The following is a 24,140-nucleotide window of genomic DNA, read 5'->3' on the forward strand; positions in this document are numbered from 1 at the left end:
GAACATCGAATTCAATTAGAAGAGCATGAGCAGTCTCAATGAAATATCTATTCTTCCTTTTTACTACCCCTTTCTACTGAGGGGTATGCGGATAAAATGTCTGATGAATAATACCTTGGTGAGTCGTAAACTACTAACACCGGAGGATAAGTATTCTAAGACATTATTATACACAAAGTATGAATAAGATACACCAAATTGGTTTTGCCTTTCAACACAAAAACTCTTGAACAAAGAAAATAACTTGGAACAGTCTTCCACATTGAAAATCCAAGTACATCTTGAACAATCAATAATGAAACTAACAGATCAAAAATATTCTAAGTTTGAACAAACTCTACTAGGACCCTAAATATCATAATGAACTAATGAAAAAACAAACTTTGCAAGACTCTCAGCACTAAGTGGAAAGGTAGTGCAGTTTGGTTTCCAAATTAATGCGACTCACAATCTAATGTAGATAGAGTGCACAAAATAGGCACTATCTTTGGTAACTAAAAAAAGCTTTAGATATCCAAATGTATGTGTTCGAATATGAATAGGTTTATACAAACCTATTAGAATAGGAATAGTTTATACAATACTATTAAAATAGGAATAGGTTTATATGATCCTATTAAAATAGGAATAGGACTACCAAAATAGTATCCTATTTGGTAAAGGATTGTGTTCTATGGTCTATAAATAGGATATCATGTAATAATGTAGATACAACAACGATTCAATAATATTATTTTTCTATATTTCTTACATGGTATTAGAGCCTCTACGATCTTGGTAAACAATCAAAGAGCTTCCGCTGTCGGCGGGCGGCAGTTACTCATACATGCCGCCTGTCCGGCTAATGATTATGTTAGCAAAAGTTAGGTCACTTGAGAACTTCAAGTCACCGGTGTCAAATTCCGGTGGCAACGGTGGGACTGATTTGCGTCATCTTTCGTTCTAAAGGTGTTGTGCAAAAGACAACACCGTCACGAGGCTCAGGCGACCAAACCCCAACCTAACCCACCGGAAAGTATCCCTCCACGTACCCTCACGCGCCGATCGGAGGCGAAAATTTTCCAGCGAGATCTGTACACGCGCCGGCGCGTGAGGGGTTTTCCGATCTTTTTTTTTCTCAATATTTTTCTTATGTTGAGGTCGTCCAGTACTTCCGACAAGAACCCGACCATTTTTCTTTAGATTCGATCACCGAAATTAGGGTTCCGATGATTTTTGGGCCGTTTACGGCAAGATTCCGGCGAAATCAAAATTTTCAGGCTACTGTGGGCAGATTCCGACAGCATGATACATCTTTCCATTGATGTTGATATTGATCATGGCTGGTGGAAACTTTAGTGCTGCTGATGAAGGAGGTTCAGAGTACCCAGGGAAGTTGACAAGTTATGTGGCAATCACTTGTATCATGGCAGCAATTGGAGGGTTGATCTTTGGTTACGACATTGAAATTTCAGGGAGAGTTACTTCTATGGATCTTGTTCTCAAATTCTTCTTCCCTTTGTCGCTTCTTTTGTCAATAAGAAACATGGCAGAAAAGTGACAATGTTCCTTGGAGGTCTCTTCTTCTTGCTTGGTGCCCTTCTTAATGTTGTTGTTGTCCACATTAGCATACTCATCTTGGGTCGTATCCTTCTTGGAGTTGGAGTCAGATTTGCTAATCAATCAGTACCAATTTATTTATCTGAAATTGCTCCCTACAAGTACATGGGTACATTCAATGTTCTCTTCCAATTGGTCATCACAATTGGGATCTTGATTGCTAATGTCGTCAAAAGTTGGGTCACCGTGTATATTTGCGGAGACTACTTTCTTATATTTAATTTTGTAGCACCGTCCCATCATTCCGGTGACTACTTTTTCATATTAAATCTGTGTAGCACTGTACCATCATTCCAGTGACTACTTTTTCATATTTAATTTTGTAGTACCGTCCCATCATTCCGGTGACTACTTTTTCATATTAAATTTGTGTAGCACTGTACCATCATTCCAGTGATTACTTTTTTTTCATATTTAATTTTGTAGCACCGTCCACTCATTCCGGTGACTACTTTTTCATATTTAATTTTGTAGCACCGTCCCATCTTTTCGGTGACTACCTTTTTTTGCATATCTGATTTTCGTAGCACCGTGCATCTCCCGGACTACTTTTCATATTGAATTTGTGTAGTACCGTAAATTTTTTTTCGAACTATTTTCTTATATCTGAGTTGCATAACATCATGTGTCTTTTCAATAACTTAGATTTGATTTGCATAATTCCACTCGTCTTTTCCGGTGACTCCTCAAATCTGATTTGCGTAGCGTTGTGCCATCATTCCAATCCTCCTAAATAATTTCTCTTTTTCATTAGGGTCGTGCCATCATTCCGACCCTGCCCATATTATTTCTCTTTTTTTGTCAATGGGGTCGTTCCATCAATTTGAACCATCAATTTGAACTATCTATTTGAAGTTTGATAAACACACAAAAGAGGCTTTCTTTTCTTGATAATTAACACAAACTTCCCCTGATACCTTTTTCTTTATTTCACCAATTTTTCTGTCATTCATAATTTTGCTTTATATGCTCAACTGATACAATCTAAGACAGAAATAAGTAGTAACATTTTAAAATGTGAGTTTCTATGCCATTAAACTGAAAATTGGATTGATCAAAAAATAACAATTCATATAATAGTTTCACAGATAAAGTAATGTGAAGTATTAGTAAACAAAAAATCTACCAGTAGAAATAGAAAACTTACTGGGGAAAGGGATGTGAATATCGAGAGCACATAGAATTCGATCTTCTTGAGACTTGCGGCGACCTTGATGCAAGGCAGTTTGGCACCTAGCATTCGGCAATTTCGACCATTGCTCAGAACCATATTCTGGTAGCTTCCAGCGAGGGCATTTAGGAGATTTAAACACGGCAGGTGCACCACCTTCTTTATATACCGTCAAACATTTCGATGATTCTCCGTAAGTACATCTACTCACGCAAAGAACAAACCCTAACACAAACCCTAGAAATTCGCATAAATTCATCCTCTTCTCCAGTATGTCATCATTCTCTGATCATTGGGAATTGAAATTGCAGATCCTGTAGAAATTGAGAGTAATTGGGCGGTGAATTTGAAAAGACCATGCTTTATAGGGACTGCTGTTTTTTCTGTCGGAACAAACCGAAAAAGAGTAATCTAGAGGAGAAGTATGTAGAATTTGCACTTAGGAGCCATTTTTAGTTTTACTAATTTATTTAAAATCTAGCCATTTAAAGTGATTAACTTAATTTTTAAGAGTTTAGAGTCAAAAAGGCAAAAAAAATTGAGCAAAAATTCCAAAATTGTTGTACTAAGTGCAACTTAACAAACTAAGAGATCGTTTTGATATGATATATTAGAGAAAAGTATACGTGAAATATGTTATGTAACTTGTTTAAGTTTGATATGGTCATTTTGAAATATTTTTATAATGCACCAAAAGGTTTATATATGCCACTAAATTTTGGAAATTGGGTCAAGTATGTTATTAGTCAATAATTGACGTAATATATTTTTATTATTTTATAATTGATCCAAATATGCTCTTATTTATTATGTTTATTTGGTAAAAATTTGACACATTGTATTATAAGTGTATTAAAATATGTGATAAATGTATTATTCATCATTAAAATTTGTATTACATGTGAATAATAAATTTTTTTTGTAATAATTAGTAAAGTTGTATTATAAATAAATTAAAAATAATCAAGTGAAAAAAAATATTATTGCTATAAATGGTAAATATTTTTTTTATTATAATATATTTATGAAAGTTTCCATAAAAAAGTTTAGTCCATGGGCCGACACCGGCTGATGTCGATCGAGCCTCGAGGGCCAAGGGCTTTTATGGAGCGGGCTTATAAGCCTAGGTTTAAAAGTGCTTGAAAAATTCTATCTCAACTCTACCCCAATAACGAGTTGGGTTGGCCAGCCCTATGGATTAAGCCTATTTTGACGGCTCTATTTTTTTTAAAAAAAACTTAAATTAAACCATCTTGTAAAATTCTCGAGACTTTTATCAGGTAGATAAAGGTTCCTTATTGGAAAGTTTTTGCAATTAATGAGTAAGGATATTTAGGACAAATCTTATAATGATGGGACATATTTCACCTTAATTATTAACCGATGAATGATGATATACATAGACTATATTTCAAAGTTCCCTATTCACAAAATATAGTAGATTGATTGCACATTATAAATTGTTTTTGTGTTATTGGATATTTTAAAAAAATGTAATATAATGGTTGATAAAGTGTATTTATTCTAAAATTTATTGATACTAGGTAATTTACTTGTGCTTCATGCGGGCTAAATCTAAAATTTAGATTTAAAGGAAAACATAAATTTAGTTTTATAATGTTGACATTCAGAAGAAGAATTTAAAATCAAATGTATATAAAAATAACTATTTGGGAAGAGATCATCAAAAAGTTTAAATCGACATAAAAGCAAAAGAATTACTATTGAAGTGACGATACATAATTCTGGCAAAAAATTAATAAAATCCAAGTTAATTTTCTTAATATGAACCTTAAAATATGTATTATAAGAAGTTTCTGGTGCTTCAAAAATTTGATTGAGATTTAGTAGCATATTCCGTTTGATCTAATTCACACCATGATTTTTTTTAAAGGTATATATCTTCTTCCTAATATTGTTTATTTGTTTAGGTGGTGTCTTTTTGTAGCGCAAAGTATATAATTTCTCCTCTACATTTTCATTGCAGATGAGTAGTCAAGCAAACATTCTATGAACATATAATTCACCTTAAGATATATTTTGTGAACTCTTTCCTACCGTTAATAGGAAATTCTAAGTTATCATATCAGTGAAAAGGTTATAAATATACTGTAGACACACACAATCTTGTGATTCAACCAACTCTCATATTTAACTTCAAGTATTTATTGTGGATCACAATAAAATGACATAACATTTGATTAAATACCTCCAATACTAAAAGATATGAACGAACTTTTAGTATAGTCCTAAGGGGAATTTGGAAATTTTTTATTTTATTTTCTCGCTAATACTATGTAATAAGCAAAATGTACTGTACTTTTCCAATGTTGTAATATTTATAAAGAAATTTCATTATGATTGTGGTTAATAAGTTTATCAATATAATTGTTGTAAAATTTTGAGACCTTTCTGAATTTATAGGTCCCCTTCCATCTAATAAGAGAATCATCACGATACAAAAGGAATGAAAATAAAGCAAAAGTATGTGTCTTGTTTTCACAAGGTATTAAAAGCAAAAAATTATTAGCCTATCGGGAATAAATCTAGATTAATCGATAGCAGATATGTATAGTTTCTAAGCTCAGGGCAACCATGAATTGGACATCATCCTGCAATAAAAATTAAATTTACTCAAAATATCTTTTCTTATAAAAAAAAGCTAAATGAACTAAGTGTTACCAACTCTTTAAAAATCATTTCTTGAGTACTGTAAGACACATGGGAGTCATTTGGTAAGATGTAATAAGAAAATCTACTACATGTATCAGTTAAATACACATATGCAATATTACAAGGTGCATAACTAATATGTAGACAATTAATTTTCCTATTAAATATATAGAAAAACTATGGCATCAACAATACAATGACCGTTAATTTATGGATACGCATGAGTAAAAATAAAATCACCCTTAATATACCTAACCATCGATCTTTCTTAACAAAGATAATATCATACTTAGGTCTCATGATGAAATTCTAAAAGTATAACCGAATCTTAGAAGAATTTCTTCCTTAATTCCTTTTGACATGAGACTGCTACTCTTATTTTCTTTACTACTCTTTCTCTTTGCTTAGTTGCATGTTGAGCCAACAAAGTTTTTCCATGTCTTTTCTTGCTACTTTCAATCAATCAGGAAAAGGAAGATTGAGCAGTGACTTGGGAAATAAGATAATAATAGATAAGAAAAACACTTAGCATAACTAATGTCAACATTAGTTATACACTTTATCCAATACTATTCTTAAACACTCTACAAAAAGACCCTAGTACCTATACCGAAAGTTATTTTAACGTCTGAGGACCCAAAATACGTAAGGTCAATTTTAAGATAATTAAACAAATATGATTCAAGGATAATGCTTAAAAATCCAGGGTCAATGCTTTCTTTTGAATGTTCTTAAGATAATTGAAAAGTAGGAACTTGTATACGTTCAACAATACTGCAATTCTGTAAAATACAATAACCAAAGAATTTTTTTGACTCTAAATCTTAAGATGAATCTGAATATATATAATTTACACGGTGTAATTATCCATTTTATTGGTGATATCAACTAATCTTTAACGCAGAAAATCCTTTCCTTTAAATTATGACTATACCAAATTATGCTACATCAACTTAATTTATAGAAATAAATGAAAGCAAAATAATTAGATTAAAACATAGTGATTTGATACACCTTATTTGTAATACATATCACACGCTATGTCTCTGTTTGCTCCACTAAAATAATCTTCAAGTAAAAAACTTGAAACATCATATGACAGTCCACATTAATCTTATTCACAGTATTTATTTTCTGAGGTTTTGACCAAACTAAGCCATTATATAAAGTCATTCACCAAAATAATATGTTTTTCTAAAATTTTACAAAACTAGTATAAACGTATTCCACAGTAACGTTTTAGGATATATTTTATTTTTTAAAAGTTGATGGTGTCAGATTGATATACGTTACTCTCAGTAATGTTTTACTTCTAAAACGTTACTCATAGTAACGTTTTAGGAGTAAAACGTTACTTATAGTAACGTATATCAACCTAATGCTGTTAGTTTTTAAAAAATAAAATATACCCTAAAACGTTACCGTGAAATACGTTTATACTAGTTTTGTAAAATTTTAGAAAAATATATTACTTTGGTAAATTATTTTATATAATGGCTTAGTTTAGTTAAAAATTCTTATTTTCTAATAAAGGAATTTTAAATTACTAAAATTTAAAAAGTTTCACACACAAATGATTATTTCATTGTAATCTCACATGTGAGGTATGAGAAGAGTAGTGTGGACACATAACCTATTCCTATCTTGGAGAATATGAAGATTGTTTTTGATACACCATCAGTTCAAATCAATAAAAGGAGTGAAGAAATCAAGACAAAATACTACACTTGTCGATACAAATTAAATTAATTACAATCAAAGTGTAAAAAAATGGAAAGTGCAAAACTATATGATTACTCACATGATTTTTGAATGCAAACAATCTTGATCCTTTCAAGACTTACCTCACTTACAATCAGTTTCGTCGTTTTGTATGTCCTTATTCTTTATTTTATTCTGCATCAAAGAATCAACAATTATGATTAAGTTTCACAATCATCAAATCATAAGTTACTATCGAACAAAATTTGCAGCCTACAAATGATCATGACAAAATTGAAGTTAAAATATATAGAAGTTCAAATATAAAAATTTAAAGGTCTATCGAATAAAAGTGACCACCTAAGTAAAACTTAAAAGGTAGGAGAGGAAAGTCCACTATTTATAAACAACAAAGCATTTTGTGAACAAATGATTATTTTGTCTTTCAAAAAAGGTTACAACTGTTTGGTAAAGTTACAATCCTTCGAAAATGTCAAAATCTTTCATAAAAGTGACAATTCTTCATTAAAATCATAATTTTTCATAAAAATCACATCTTTTCGAAAAGGTTATAACTCCTTGGAAAAGTTACAACCCTTTTGAAAGGTTACAAACTTTCATAAAATGCACAACTTCTTTATAAAAGTGACAACTCTTCATAAAAGTCATATTTTTTCATAAAATATCACAACTTATCATTAAAAGGAGAAGGTTAATTTTGAAAATAAAATAAATAAATAAAAAAATCTTGATTTATGATGGCGCCAAAGGAATTCTCTTTTATATATATATACTAGAAAAAGGGAAGTCATGCTTCGCATAACAAGGTTTTTAATTTTTTTTTTCATATTTTATCCTCAATATTAATTACTTATTCTAAGTTATTTTTCAAAATATATAATTGCATGTCAATTAATGTAAACATTGTGGTAAAATAGTTACTAATTAGAAATTCAAGAGGCATAAAATTTAAAATGAAGAAATTACAAATATTAACTGGGTCCTCAAATGGAAGGCAAATGAACAATATTCAAATGTGCCAATGCTTTTTGCTATGTAAAATGTATTTATATAATATATAAGCAATATAAGTGCACATTAATAGAGAAGTGGGCCATTTTTGAGTTTGCTATGTAAATGTGTACAAGCAATACAATGAGACATTGCAAAATAATAAAAAAGTGGGTCCTATTTGAAATGTGAATAAACAGAGTGCTGCTTGCTTATTCACATTTCTTATGTACTAAAATATATATATATATATATGATTCTGAAATTTAATGGCCTAAACCAATCAAAAATACTTTTTGGTTTTTGTGGATGAAAAGTTATCAAATGTCAAACTAAATAATGTACTATTAAAATATTCAAACAAAATGATCATATCCATTAGCCGAATCCTAAATTTATTTGTCTAAAATAAAAAATCCCATAATTCAATGATCCACTACTTGCAGTATTCCACAAAACTTTAGTGCTCTCACTTGATTCGATACCTCGTTGAAACTAAAGAAGATGTCCACAATTGTAAATAATTCAATAAAGAAATATTAGCATTATAGGACTTTATAATGATGTCAAGGATTTCATAATAATTAATTAGAATTTTCACACTATTAATTCCGTGAATCTAAAATTTTGAATTTATAATTTTTGGATCATAAAAAAGGCAACTTAGTGAATATTGGAAAACTTATTTACACATATTTAGTGAGTTTCTCGTTATAAATATAAAATTTTGATCAAAATTATTAAATTCTGTTAAACTTATATATAAAGGGAGACCGGAAGAGGATAAGAAGCTTCACATAAGATAACGATTAACGTGTATATATATATTGCTTAAATATAAGCATAAGGCATACCCTCAAGTCACCACATTACCCCATTCATGTAATACTTATTAGGACAAATTACACAAATCAAATATTTTTAAGGTAAAATTATAATTTATCCCTTAAAAGTTTATAATTATAGAATTTCTCAAATGGATACAATAATATAAGTGTTGATATATTAAAAAAAGGATCGGATACATTAATGACCAAAAAATCAAAGCGCCGATACATTAAAAAGAGGGTCAAATACATGCGCGTTGATCCATTAAAAAGAGGATTGGATACATTAATGGAGAGTCTGGATACATTAGTGGCAAAAAAAAAAGCGTTGATACATTGAAAAGAGGATGAAATACAATCGCTGATACATTAAAAAGATGGTCGGATAATGACATTTTTCCTTTAATAGAAAAATAAAAAATTTTGAAAATTTATAAAACTTATAGGGAATAATGATAATAAGTAAACTAAAATGTGAGATTTCAATAATTATTCCTACCTATAATAAACCAAATTTACACTAGTCTGTAGTTAAAGTGATTTTTTTATTAAAAATTAGTTCAATAACTTTTTTGATACTAATGTAAATTTGTGTGACTATTTTGTTGCAAAAAATAATTTAGTAACTTCTGTGAAATAAAGTAAAAATGAATTACCATCCATAAAATAAAGGATAAACTTTAGAGATCACTCAACTTCTAGTTTACTAATTTGCAGTAAAAATTATTGAACTTCTTTTTCTAACTACAAAAGTCACTCAACTTTTATATTTCATGCCACATATATTATCCAATTATCAATCCTACTCGTAATTACAATTATTTTATTAAAAATATCTAATTTTAAAATAAAAAACTTCCATGACACAAATAGTATTACGTACCCTAAAACGACGACCCATAAGGTAGTTTATGTGTTGAATGAATATGCAACAACATAATATCCTAAATCTTTTGCTGATGATTATAAATATAAATATAAGTATAAATATTTAATAGAATGATTATCATATCCGTATGCTAAATCTCTTGATTTTTTTTTACTATTATAGAAGTGTGGGTTAAAATTAGAGGTGTCAAACATGTTTGTTAACTGTCCCTCTACTTTTGTTTAAGGATATTTTACTCTCTTCATGTAATTAATGAAACATGTGTCATTATTCTAGAGAAAAACTTTTTGACAGATACTCTGATTAATGCAATCTATGTTGTTTATGGAATTGAAACTGTGATTAAAAAAAAAATCTTATATTTTTAAATGCAAAGTGTATATACTTATATTTTTTTATTAATGATTTATTTGATTTTATCGAAAAACATCTGCTTACTCGTACCATTATTATATGAATTATTAATATAGAATTTGATTCAAGAAGTTGATATCCCTTGTTTTACTATGCTTGTTGTAATGCTTGAAAATCTAAGAAGAAATAAAAAAATAAATTACAATTTACTTTGCTCAACACTTTTCGACTATGATTCATATTTTTGATAGAGCATTACTCCAATTTATCAAAAATTTAAAGAAGAGTGTGTAAAAGAAGTAAAAAAAATAATAATAATATAATTATTTGCATAGAGACGATAAAAAAAATAAAACAATTTTTAATAATTTCTTCTATATAAATGGAATTAATAAAAATAAAACAATAGTATCTTTTAAAAAAATATATTTTACTATAAATAAATTATTATTTTTTAAAAAAAAATTAACACATAATTTATTATTATTAAAAATTAAAGCCCCTAATTGACCAATGCCTTTTTCAAATAGGTATACAAGCCCAGCCATGCGAGCACATATACCAACTACATCTCTACCATGGAAGTGCACATGTAGTTCCTCCGTGGCGTACTGCTTGTTCTTTTAATTTAACGTATACATTATCAACTAAATTTTTTTAAAGGGTATATCAAGTTAATAAGGTTCATTAAATAATATAACATAAAGAAAGTAAAATATACATATTTCAGTTTCTTGCATATAAGAAAAGCATCACAAGCATAATTGGAAGGTACAAAATTAATGTAACGACCCGTTTAGTCGTTTTGAGCAGCAGACTTTATTTCTGGAAAAACTGGCAGAAGCGACGGACCCCACGACGGACCGTCATGGGCACGACGGACCGTCGCAGGGTCTCGTTTCAAAACACTTAGAAAATCTGAAATTGGGTACTAAAAATCGACTCTCTGAACTTTGTGACGGAATGGCAGGACGGACCGTCACAGACCCTTGGTGGAAATTTGGGTCTCTGAACTCTGCGACGACCTGCAGGACGGACCGTCGCAGGCACGACGGCCCGTCACAGGTTGCGCAAATCCCAGGCAGAATCGGATTTCCTTACACGTTTTAAGGGACGTTTGGGACTATTCTTTCCTTAATTATAGATTTCGTGGGTTTATATTAATAACTCAAATTTTTGGGGGTTAAAAGAGGTAACCCTAAGTTAATTAGTGGGGTATTATTGCCATCTTTTATTCTTAATTATATGTTAATTTGGGGTAAAAGAAAGAGGGTTTTGAATAAGAAAAGAGAAAAGAAAAGCGAGAGATAGATTGATCGATTGAGAGAGAGAGAGTCGAACGAGGAAGAAGAATATCAAAGCTTGGGAGATTGCTTGTTGATTCCAATTCTTCGGTGGAGGTAGGTTATGGTTGTTTCATGCTTTCATAGTAAACTCTTAATAGAGAATGATATGTATTGGTAGTATTGTAAACCCTACTATATGCTTAATTGTATGTTTGCGTGAATATAATTATGTGATTGTGATAAGATAAGCATGATGAAAATATTGAATCCCAAATCTTGAAAGGAAACTTTAATATACATTATTAATGATGATGTCTTGGTATAGAAGAAGGCTTGATGAATTAAAGTAATGGGATTGATGATGCCTTGGTATAGAGAAGGCCTGATGATTTACAGAATGATGTAGGGGATCGGGTGTCACGAACCGACACGTAGAATTAGGGGATCGGGTGTCACGAATCGACACGTAGAATTAGGGGATCGGGTGTCACGAACCGACACGTAGAGTTAGGGGATCAGGTGTCACGAACCGACACGTAGAATTAGGGAATCGGGTGTCACGAACCGACACGTAGATATAGGGGATCGGAGTGTCACGTACCGACACAAGAGGAATAATGAATATGAGGGATCGGAGTGTCACGTACCGACACAAGAGAATTAAAGATAATGAATCTTGAAAGATGTTAATATACTCAATCTAACGAACATAATTCCCAAATGAGTATGGTGTTGAGGCTTGAGCCCTCATGGATGAACTTGATGGTACTTATTGATGATTATAATACTTGTTGTGGCTACATGTTGAGTTTTATAGTTGATTTATGATAATATTGATATATACTGTTCCCTATTTTGAGTTGGCCGATGATATCTACTCAGTACCCGTGTTTTGTACTGACCCCTACTTTTATGTTTTCTTCTTGTTTATTTGTGGAGTGCAGCAAACGTGCCATCGTCTTCAACTCAACAGTAATTCAAGCCAGTCTTACTACATCGGAAATTCAGGGTGAGCTAATGCTTCTAGCTTGGACTGGATCTTCTTTCTCATGTCTTGATGCCTTGAAGTTCCGGCATGGACTAGCTTTTATTTGTTTTAGCTTTTAGAATACTCTTAGTTTAGAAATTTGATCATAGATGTTCTTGTGATGATGACTTCCAGATTTTGGGGAATAATAGATGTTGAATTTTAGAAGTTAATGAATTGGTTTTATTTAATGAGTTTGAGTCTTCCGCATTATTTACTGTTGATATTATATTGAAATGTTAGAGTTTAGATTGGTTGATTCGCTCACATAGGAGGGTAAGTGTGGGTGCCAGTCACGGCTCGGATTTGGGTCGTGACAATAACAAGCAAGAAAAAGAACCAAAGAAGTTCACACTGTTAATTAACTCCTCCAAAAATAACTTCAACTAACTACCCAAAATAAGCTACACAAATAACTTGAAGACGGATAACTTGCTATAACATATCAATTAAAATATACTAATAGCACATAAAAATTGAAACCTCAACTAAACTAGAGTTATCAAATATGTACATGTTACTCAACTCAAAATAAAAAAATCCCACCAAACCAAAAAATGATAATCATCATCACCAAAAATATTGAACACAACTTGATCCAATTGACATTATTAATACATTATTTTACCCCACTCCACCCCAACACACACACACACACAAAAAAAAAAAGGAACACTTGAGCACCATCTATATATCCAATAACCAACAAAGCATTTTAATATACTTGATTACAATTATATCAACATACATATGAAGATGAAAGAAGCAATATTGTGTTCACTAATTGTACTAGGATTTGTAGGATTCGTGACTATGCAAAATATTATCCCTTTGAAATCACTTATTTGCTATCAAGCCCAAGATTTGTTATCACCATGCCAACCATTTTTATTGGGTTGTAGACAAAATATTACAGCAGAATGTTGTCAAGGTTCTCAAATTTTGGCTAGTCTTGTAAAAAATAGTACAATTGATGATATTAAAGATTTATGTAAGTGTCTTCAAAAAAGTGGGAATTCTTCTATAATTGATGTTAAAAAGGGAAGAAAACTTTTCAAAGTTTGTAAGATCAAGAGAGTTCCTATTGGTCCACAAGTGGATTGTGATGGGTAAGAAATTTATCCTCAATTATTTTCGAATTCAAGTTACGTACATCATTAGAGTAAGAATTTTTCGCGGTTCATTTTTTAAACTGACCATGTGTATAACTTAAATTCATTAATTTCTACTTTTTCTTCTCCTTCTCATTTTTTGGTAAGAATATTTTTATCATAAAAAAAATAGCTTTAGCTAAGTGGGCATCGATTTTTGAAGAAATTGTGAATTTCTCGAAATGTAGGTGATGATCTTTCATGCAATTTCATTAGGAAATATAAACATTTAGACGTACTTTATTATTATATATACTATTATTATCATTTATATTTTCAAAATATTATGTATTTTATCACTAATTAAGACTTTCCTACCATATATTAAAGAAAATACACTTAGGTACATGTATTATTGTCATCAGATATAGAAAAATAGGGAGAGAGACGAGCGAGATTGAAGAGGGAGCCTAGATACACACGAATCATGCTAGATACACACTAGATTCATGTATTCTAGTATAATTCACATGTATTTAACTTGGGATACCATATACCTGGGAGAATGGTAAGCAAGATGGGAGAGAGGCAACAAGGACAAACGAGATTTGTTATGTATCCCCGATACATGTGAATCCATTTTGATACAATATATCTAGAACAACTTACAATTAATTTTGAGCTCATGTATCTGATACACGTGTATTTGGACGTATTTGGAGGCACCAAAATCTGGTATATTAAGTAATACTATAAATTAGAGCGTATCAAAATAATTAGCTCATAAACTAGTAACATTTAGATATGTTAAGTTTCTAATTAGTTTCTTGTTCTTTTGGGCATGCAGTATTGGACAATATATGGACTCCCAAATTGGGATTTGAGAAGGAAGTCCACCAAGCTAATCTAAGTACTATTACTTATATATGTGTATAAATATTGTAAACGTATTTCCTTCCTAGCTACGTTTAAGCCTAAGTATTGCATCTTTTGACTTAATTTTGTGTCAAGAAGAGTGTATTGTCAGTGCTATATATATGAAATATATAACAAATATTATGAGTAAGTACTCATAAATTGCTATAGATAGATCATTATTGCTTATATTGGGTGTACGTGACTATTATGTTCCTTCAGGTATATACTTGAGTCGTCCAAAAAGATTTACATGTTTCTAAATCGGCATGAGACTGACACTTCAAAGGGCAATCTATCTTTAGTAGGGACATTAGTCTTTTGACTAGTATAGGGATGGCAAAAGAACAAAGTATGTCATAATCAAAAATTTGTTTGTAGTTGCAACTTTTGTAATATTAATAAGTTTGAACCTTCCAAGAAAAACATTGAATTAGGAGGGTATTCCTCCCAGTGAACTGAACATACCACAAACTGCAAATGAAGAAGTAGAGTACTCGAATATACTAGAGCTCCTGAGAGAACCATGTTAAAGGAACTCAACAAAATGACCTCGTATAGGCACTAGAAACAGCTTTAGAAGCACAAAAATTGAAGTCACTTGTCTTCAAGCTCAACATGACACATGACATTAGAAATTGATGACTATGTAAGTTGAAATTGTGTCATGTTTTGTTTAATCATCTCTCTCCAAATATTTCTTCGGCCTACCTATCTCTCTCTTTATGTCATCCATACCCAACCTCTCACACCACTGCACTTGGACATCCTGCCTTTTCTATGCACATGCCTAGACATTCCTAGATACATTTTCTATATCTTGTTCTCTATCGAGGTTGCTCCCATCTCATTTCTTCATTTCTAATCTTATCTATTGGATCAATATATGCAATTTTCATTCTTGAAATAAGATAAGATTCCTTTTCCACCCAAGATAAGATGGAAATATAACACCAAGCAATAATGTTTTTGTTTAAGCAAATAGCGCTCATCAATGCTATCAATAAAGTCAATCTATCAAACACAATGAACAAATTGAAAAAGATTGAAACCAGGAAAACAAAATATACATACAATGAAAACATATAAGGTGATATAGATTAATGATTTTTGGCAACTAGCTAGTTCGCTAATATCAATTCCAAAGATCACATTCTACACATATATACATGAAAAAAGTTGATTATGAACATCATTTTAGTATTTTAGTGTACGCATATCCCTCTCAGAAAATAAAAAATTAGTGATAGACAAAATTTTATAACTAAACAATAAAATTTCATGTTAATTTTATTTAGCTATGAATTAACTATTAATTATATATAAAAAAAGATTAATTACCTAGCTTTTAAGGGATGGACTCGCTAGAAATTACACATAATTTTTGTGGCTAACTTATGTTTTCTCTAGTGTATATTAGTGTAAAGCCCTCGTCAAAAACACCAACGTGATAATTCCTATAAATTTATTACAATCAGCCTGTTGAATATAAGTTAGTAGTTTTAGCTAAGCAAAGAGTTCACAAAATATCTTTATTAAGTAAAGGATGTAACAACTGCGTAAAAGTTGTTTTATACTAAAGGTTTAAGTCATGACAATCACTTTAATTTGTCCGCATAAATCATTTGAACACTTCAACTGAAATTTGTGTATATTGAACACATCTATCACTTCGAATCGATACATCTTTGATATTTTCTTCAGACAAAAATTTAGTGTGAGATATTTTGCAATGACATAGCACAATGACAAATTATATTGTGACACATGTCATTTGAATTCAAAAAATTATTAAAAATATACAATAAGAAAATATTTTAAAGTAAAAAAAAATAGAAAATCAATTAATCCTACACAACCCACCCGCCCAAAACATTCCCGGTAGGATTCCATTACATCGATCGGCCACCACAATTCGTCCACGGTCGACATTTCAACTCATCTAAGTGGAATGAAACTATTTTTACTCATATTAAATTAAATGGATTATTCATATTTTATTTTATTTTCTTAAATGGGTTAATATAATTTTCAATCTATTTAATCTCATATAAATATAGACAAAATGGGTTAACATGAAAATCCATAAAAGTAAATTTAAATTTTTAAGGCGTTGAGGGTGGGGTTGAATATGGGACGGGGTGGAGGATGAAGGGCCCGTTTGGCCATAAATTTTTAGTAAAACTTGGGGAAAAACTTGGCAAATTTTGTTTGTCCATACACTTTTTTATTATTTGACAAATTTTTTTGGCAAATTTTCCAAATTCCCAAATACTAGAAAAAACTAGTATTTGGGCAAAATTTCATTATTTGGAAAGTTTTAGAAATTCAATTTTTATCCTTAACTTTTTATTTTACAAAAATAATATATATATTGACACCAACCAATAATTTTTTACGTGAACATCAAAGTAGTGATGAAATATTCAATGAATATGAAAATGATGATATGGTTGTTGGTGAAAGTGACGAACTATTGGCTCAGGGTAACAACATCGCTTTATCTTCTCGATCATCTGATTCGGAAATGCAAGCTCATTGAGAAGAGATTGTTCATAAAATGTGGGAAGATTATATTAAAGAATAGGTTGAACTCTTTCAGATGAGAAAGCATAGGTTCCTCAGTGATTGCAATATTTATTTCCTTTTGTTTTCTTCTCTCTTTTTTTCCCGAATTTATATTAATTGTATTTTCATTATCATGATTTGTACCAAGACCTTTTCACTATACGAATATTTACTTAATGATTCTTGTTGATTTGTTGCGGAAGTCATAAATCTTGTTACGTGAGATTTCTATTGTGCTATGTAATACAAATTTATGGTTAGTTTGATAGTTTTAAAAACTTATGGATATAAATCATATTTCTTAAAAAAATGAAATATGTTTCTCAAATAAGAGATTTTGTTTTCGAAGCTTTTAAGAGGACTTCTTTAATAATATGGGTAAATCTGGATACTCATATTATTCATTGGGTAATTCGTTTTTACTTACTTAAAATGTGAGTTGAGTTGAGTTTTTTTATCCATCTTTAGTTTACTCATTTTTGATTGACTCATATTCAACTCGACGCGCTCATCTGCTATTCCTAGTCTCGACCGAGACCTAACACATGAAAGAAATTAATTAATCTTGTTCATCATTCTATACTTATAGAACACTCGTACATGACCATCTCCAACCCACCTCTAGTTTACTCTCTTCTCTATATTTGAAGAGTAAAATAGAGAATGAGTTCTCCAACCATCCTTTATTTGCATATGCAACATTGAATTTTATTTTACGTTTTCTATTTCATTTAGACGATCAATTTCAACTTAATTCTCTATTTTACTCTCTAAAAAATATTTTTCTCTCTCTTTTCAATATTATATTATTGCTTTTATTTCATTTTTATTTCTTAATACAAATTCTTTCTTTTTCCCAAATAATTACTTTATATAATTTTTCATTAGATATAAAATTTGCTTTTTTTTTTTACTAAATTTCTAAATAACATAACCCCAATACACAACAATTCTCTGGATCATACCTTAATTCCATTCTTATTTTATGGTTGCATGTGATTACTTGCAACAAGAACAACAATAAGTGAGTGAAAGAAATCGACAATCACAACCGTAACAATCTCTGAATCATATCTTTAATTTTTTCAAATAGTGCTAAATTTGAAAACGATTTTCGGAATTAATAAATTATTGTTGTGATAAATTAATTATAAAGTTATGTATTATATTGTATTTTATCTTATATTTAAATTATTATGTTAGGTATTCTAATGTTATCTTGTATTTGAATTATCATGTTATGTATTGTATTTTTAAAATTAAATTTGTCATTTTATTATTTAATTTTGGGTATTCTGAAGATCAATTACAAAATCAAATTATACTAACGACGAAAATTAGAAAAAATAAAATAAAATACTATTCGTTCGGGATGAAAGTAGTATATATTAAATAATATATTTTTAAAAATTATTATATTACATTAAAAAGAATTACGAATGTTGGACATTTAATTAATGACAATATATGTAAAATAATATTTTGATTAAAAAAATATATAAATAACAATAAAATATTAAAAAGGTAAAATAGAAAGTGTGAATACTAGTTCTCCAAATTTGGAGAACTACTATTCAACTCTCTATATATAAAGATAGAGAGTGATATAGACGGGTGTTACGGTGCCAATTCTCTATTTTTGTCACGACCCAAAATGATTCGTGAGTGGCACCCACACTTACCTCCTTAGGTGGGCGAACCAACACATCTAAACCCCAACATATACCACTAGTTCAACTATAAATAATATAAATAATGCGGAAGCTCCAAAAGATACTAAGCAACCAATTTAAATAAGTTTCTAAAGTTTAATACTTGTCATCCCAAAATCTGATAGTCATCACATCAATGACATCTATTTCCAAATTACCAAGTCTAAGAGTGTTTAAGAAACCAAAATAAGCAAGAAGATGGTCTATGTATGAAATTCAAAGACATCAAGACCTGAATGAGAGAATCCAGCACCAGCTAGAATTAATAGCTCACCCTGAACTCTGATGTGCTGGAGACTGGCTAGAGCTGAGGGCGAGTCGAAGTCGATGTACACTTGCTGCACTCCACAAAAGAATAAAGAAGAAAGTACAAGTAGGGGTCAGTACAATGAACACGTACTGAGTAGGTATCATCGGCCAACTCAAAATAGAAACCAATATATATTGAATAATAACATAAAATCAACTACAATACTTAACAGGTGGCAAGCAACAAATACATGAACCAATGACCACAACACCATAGTAGGTATACCATCAATCACAACATCAAGAACACCTATGAGAGGGTAAAATAGAGGTGGCTCGGAGATGATCTGATGTCTAAAAAATGATTTATAGTGATACACATTTATATATATAGGCATGTGTCTCGATTAGTACGGTTCGATTTTACATATTATTGATGCGATATATTGGTTTTTTATTTTTAAATATTTTAAATTAATAATTAAATCAACAAGATATGTTTTTTATCAGTTTTCCAACTTATTAATTCGGTCTTCAGTTTAACCAATACAAAATACTTATAAAATAAATATATAATTTTTGTAATAATTTAGCACGATAAGAAAATAATGTATCTTTACATAATGTTCAAAAAAAATTAATAACTAATATAAAAAGAGCTATACAAATACAACACAAATAAAAGCACTATAACAGTAATGCAAATTGAAAGTTGAAAGGCAAATACAATAACTAATAAGGTGCTCATATTAATATTTAATATTTGTGCAATGGCAAAAATAAAAGATTATTATCTTCTTAATGAATTATGAATTTATCAAATATTTAAAAATAAAAATTAAACCGATAATTTATTTTATAAAACCATTAAAAAATTATTAATCTAATCACTTGATAGCAATAAGTCAATATCATTTGTTTTAATTTGATTTATTGATCCGTCTAATTTTTGTCATCAATACATCCCTAATTTATTTTGAATAATTAATTTTCATGTCAAATCAAATTACGTAATATAAACGGATAAAAAATATCTTGCCGGCGATGGCTAAGGCTTTATCCTTTAGCATAAATCGAGGAGCCGAAATTTTATATTTGGCAGTTGGTAGTTGACACTTGGTGGAGCTCTTCTTGTAACAAGTAATCAAAATCTTTTATTCTCAACTATATATTATAAAAAATAAATACTCTTTTAACAGCATACCCATACCTCTGCAATTTCTGAAAACTAAAAAACTGAAAAAATAAAATAAAAATTAAAACGTCTGGAAACCTCTAGAACATACTAGAACAACATTTTAGAAACTACTAAATATGTATTTTTTTAATATATCATACTTGTTCTTCGTGCTCGTGGTCCTAGAGTTGGTGGTTATCTATACCGTCAAATGAACCTTTTTTTTTAATGTTATTAAATTAATCTTAAGCTATTATTAGTATTATTATACTCCAATATTGGTACAGTATATATAATATAATATTAGTATTATATTCCAACACTGGTATATTATATACAATATATAACATTAGTATTTTATTCCAAACATTGGTACGGTATATATAATATAATATTAGTATTATATTCCAACATTGGTACAGTATATATAATTAGTAGTATGTTCAGTTGAGTGGTATTACCATTTTAATTTTGGGTCATGAATTCATGATAAGAGATCACAAGTGGCACTTTAAGTAGGCATTTGACCATAAATTTTATTTTTTAAAAAAAAAAACACACACTTACATTTAAATAGTTTTGTGAAAATTTGAAACAATGTTTATGTTTAAACAATTTAAATATAGCTTTAAAAACAAAAAGTGAGTTATAAAATAGATTATAATTTTTATTTGTAGGAGTACTATGTGAAATGAGCGTGTGCATATAGATATATATGTCTTCTTAAAAACTTAATGTGGGGATATTATTAGTCCATTATGACTAACTTAAATTGATTTTGTAAGTGAGCAGTCTTTAGTAAATTCGCAGAATCAATCAAGAAAATCTAATAAATTGACTGTTAATAGCATCATATTATCTTAGATTAAAAATAATAATTTAATATAATGAAAAAAATGCTGGGCAACTTGAAATTCTGATTATCAAACATGAATTATTTTCAAGTAAGTAAATTATTCTAAAAAATTGTTAGTATCTTTTTATGGTCAAAACATTTCCTAAATGTTTTGGTCAACGTATTTATGCATTTGTGCCTAGATGGCGTCAGAATAAAATTCTAATATATTATTTAACCCACTGTAACGAGGCAAATTTTATTACTATTTTATAGTACGATAATGGATTCCAACTTTGCCAGGCAGTGAACCACAAAAAGATAATAATAAAAATACAAAGGTATCAACAAATTGATGACTATTTTCCAATACTACAATATTGTTGGCAGTTGTCTTAGGTGTCTTTTTTGATACTCCTCCGATTTATTTTTATTTATTTGTTATATTAAAATAAATACTTTGTTCGTAAGAACATGAGCGAGCGATTAAGAAGCGTGGAGAGAGATTTGGGATCGAACTTAGTCCATAAATGTTATTTTATTAGAGAAAAGATATAAAGTCAATATTGAAATTGTCCCAAATTTCTAAAAAGACATTTTTAACTTTGTAATCATTTTATTATCCCATTAAACAATTTTGAATAGATATAATTATATCATTTTTCGCCCACCTGATATAGAAAGTGGTGTGTACTCTCTCAAAGAGATTGATCAACCTATAATAAATAATATAATTTTATTTTTTAGAAGTATTTTATTATAAAATATGTTTTCTTATTTTTCATGTTATTTTAACTTGTTTTTATTTTTATTTTTTCTTTCTTTCTCTTTCTTTTTTCTTCTTCAGAAATCCATTCTCATCTCCATCAATTAAAGTTTTACTTTCAATGTCATTATACTTATCACAACTTCATCTTCCTTTTTTATTACTATTAATTTTACTCTCTTTAATTTTAAAATTTTATCTAAATATTTTCTTAAACTTCGAACAATTTGATAAACCCATTAGATTTCAAGGTGATAAGAAGTATCATATAGTTTTTTTTATCCGATTTCAATTAAGTTCTTTCGATTTTTGGGAATTAATTGATTCTTTTAAAATTATCATTTCTAATTTTGAATTTATATGAAAATGAGTAATTTATGATACCTTCTAAATTTTCTTAGAAAAATAATTAAATTTACTATCAATAATTCAATAAAGTCTAAAAAAAATAATATGAATTTTATAAAGAATTCGACTAGAAAAAGAAAAAAGAAAATAAAAAAATGGGAGTAGGACTCAATTTGACATAGAGTGTAGTAGGTGAAGAAAAAAAAATATAACGGAGGAATGAGTCACTTGAAAATGGGAGGTGGGATATGATGTGAAATTTAAGATAAATCGAAACTAAAAGTAAAAAATTAAGAGAAAGAGAAATAAAGTTTTTAAAAAATACTTAAGATAAAAAAAATACATTTTAAATTAAATTAACACATGTCATATAATAATTGGTGTGTGAACACACTTGCTTCTTAAAACTTGGGACTGATAAAAAATGACATATTAATATATGTTCAAAATTGTTTAATGGGTGTAATAGGACAGTTACAAAGTTAAGGTGTCTTTTTGCAAATCCGAGACAACATTAATGGCGGCTTTACGTCTTTTGTCTATTTTATTATGAACATGAAGCATGGAATTTGTATAGTGCAATTCACATCAGTTATACCGTTGGCGAACTTTTATATAATAAGTACGTTTTGACCAAACTAAGTTATTATATAAAATAATTTATTAAAATAATATTTTTTAAATTTTTTTACAAAACTAGTATTAACGTATGTTACAGTAACGTTTTAGGGTATATTTCATTTTTTAAAAAGCTGATAGCGTTAGTTGATATACGTTATTTGTAGTAACGTTTTATTACTAAAACGTTACTGTGAGTGATGTTTTACTCCTAAAACATTATTCAGAATAACGTTTTAGGAGTAGAACGTTACTTACAGTAACATATATAAATCTAACGCCATCAGTTTTTTAAAAATGAAATATACCATAAAACGTTATTGTGAAATACGTTTATACTAGTTTTGTAAAAATTTTAAAAAACATTTTTTTTGGTAAATTACTTTATATAATGACTTAGTTTGGTAAAAAATTCTATAATAAACTATAATTCTTGGTAATTAATAAAATGTAGTTACCAAAAAAAAAAACTATAGTTCGAATTTTTTTGACATGTTCAACTTCAAAATTTAAAACATTTTTTTAATTTTTGTTTCATCTTTATAATTGAGTATTTAAGTATTGATATTTAAATATCGAAATAATTTATGATAATCAGGAAATAAAATAAATATATCAATCTAATTATTTATTTCCTATTACAAAGTATAAGTCAAACATAATAAAGAAAATACAAATAAAATGGGGGTCTAATAGTAACTTTATACTACTTCATGTTGATGGATTCTTATATATTTTAAGAATTACATTTATTCATTCAACATTTGATTTATTAAAATGCAAACTATCTAAATAAAGAATAAAGATACGATCAAGTATAATTAGGTCAACTAATTTTTAATAACCTTATAGATTTATGTAATTTGTATTATATAATAATTTATAGTTGAGATTCATTTAAATTATATTTATTTTGATAGTAAAAATAACAAATCCGTCAATTATTTTTATTCTTTAAAACTATCAAATAAAATAATTAAGTGTACCCTATCTAATATTTTCAAGAAAAATAAGACTGACGAGAATATGCGGACTTCTTGACTTTTTTACCTGCCGAACCTCATACTTGTATTGAATTTTCTAAATTATACTAATTTTAAAGAATTTGACACTTTTGAAGAATCTGAATAAATATATTTTTATAATTATTTGAAAACCTTCAAATAAGTTTTTTTTAAAAAATATATTATCATGTTCTTTAATTGAATTATTATTTAGAATCGAATTACGTTTTTAAGTTTGATCTATTTATGGAGATTACTTTAGAATTTGGAGAAAGCATGTGTGAAATTACTCTCGAAGAAGTTGGCGGGTAAAAAGTCA

The 24,140-nt window shown here is 29.0% G+C and overlaps 1 protein-coding gene and 1 long non-coding RNA gene across 7 annotated transcripts in view; one reads left to right on the plus strand and one right to left on the minus strand.

Moving 5' to 3' along the window:
- LOC101265676 (probable protein phosphatase 2C 51) overlaps nt 1–3,249 on the minus strand; it is a 29,701-nt gene extending 26,452 nt beyond the window's left edge. For 3 of the 6 annotated variants that reach the window (XR_003248266.2, XM_010328105.4, XM_019215705.3), the window contains exon 1: nt 2,747–3,194. Coding sequence is in view for 5 of the 6 variants with exons in the window: in XM_010328105.4 (XP_010326407.1) it covers nt 2,747–3,029 (283 nt within the window). In the remaining variant the exon portion in view is untranslated. Of the gene's footprint in view, nt 1–2,746 lie in introns of all 6 variants that reach the window. The other 3 variants (XM_069289289.1, XM_010328106.4, XM_004247282.4) reach the window with 2 other exon arrangements.
- A 9,929-nt stretch (nt 3,250–13,178) lies between these two features.
- Nucleotides 13,179–14,695, plus strand: LOC109119285 (uncharacterized). The gene is made up of 2 exons (XR_002026529.3): nt 13,179–13,647; nt 14,477–14,695. It is a non-coding gene; the product is annotated as an uncharacterized lncRNA (long non-coding RNA).
- Nucleotides 14,696–24,140: the final 9,445 nt, after the last annotated feature.

The sequence above is a fragment of the Solanum lycopersicum genome, chromosome 9 (genome assembly GCF_036512215.1).
Source record: "Solanum lycopersicum chromosome 9, SLM_r2.1".
In the NCBI taxonomy this organism is placed as follows: Eukaryota; Viridiplantae; Streptophyta; class Magnoliopsida; order Solanales; family Solanaceae; genus Solanum; species Solanum lycopersicum.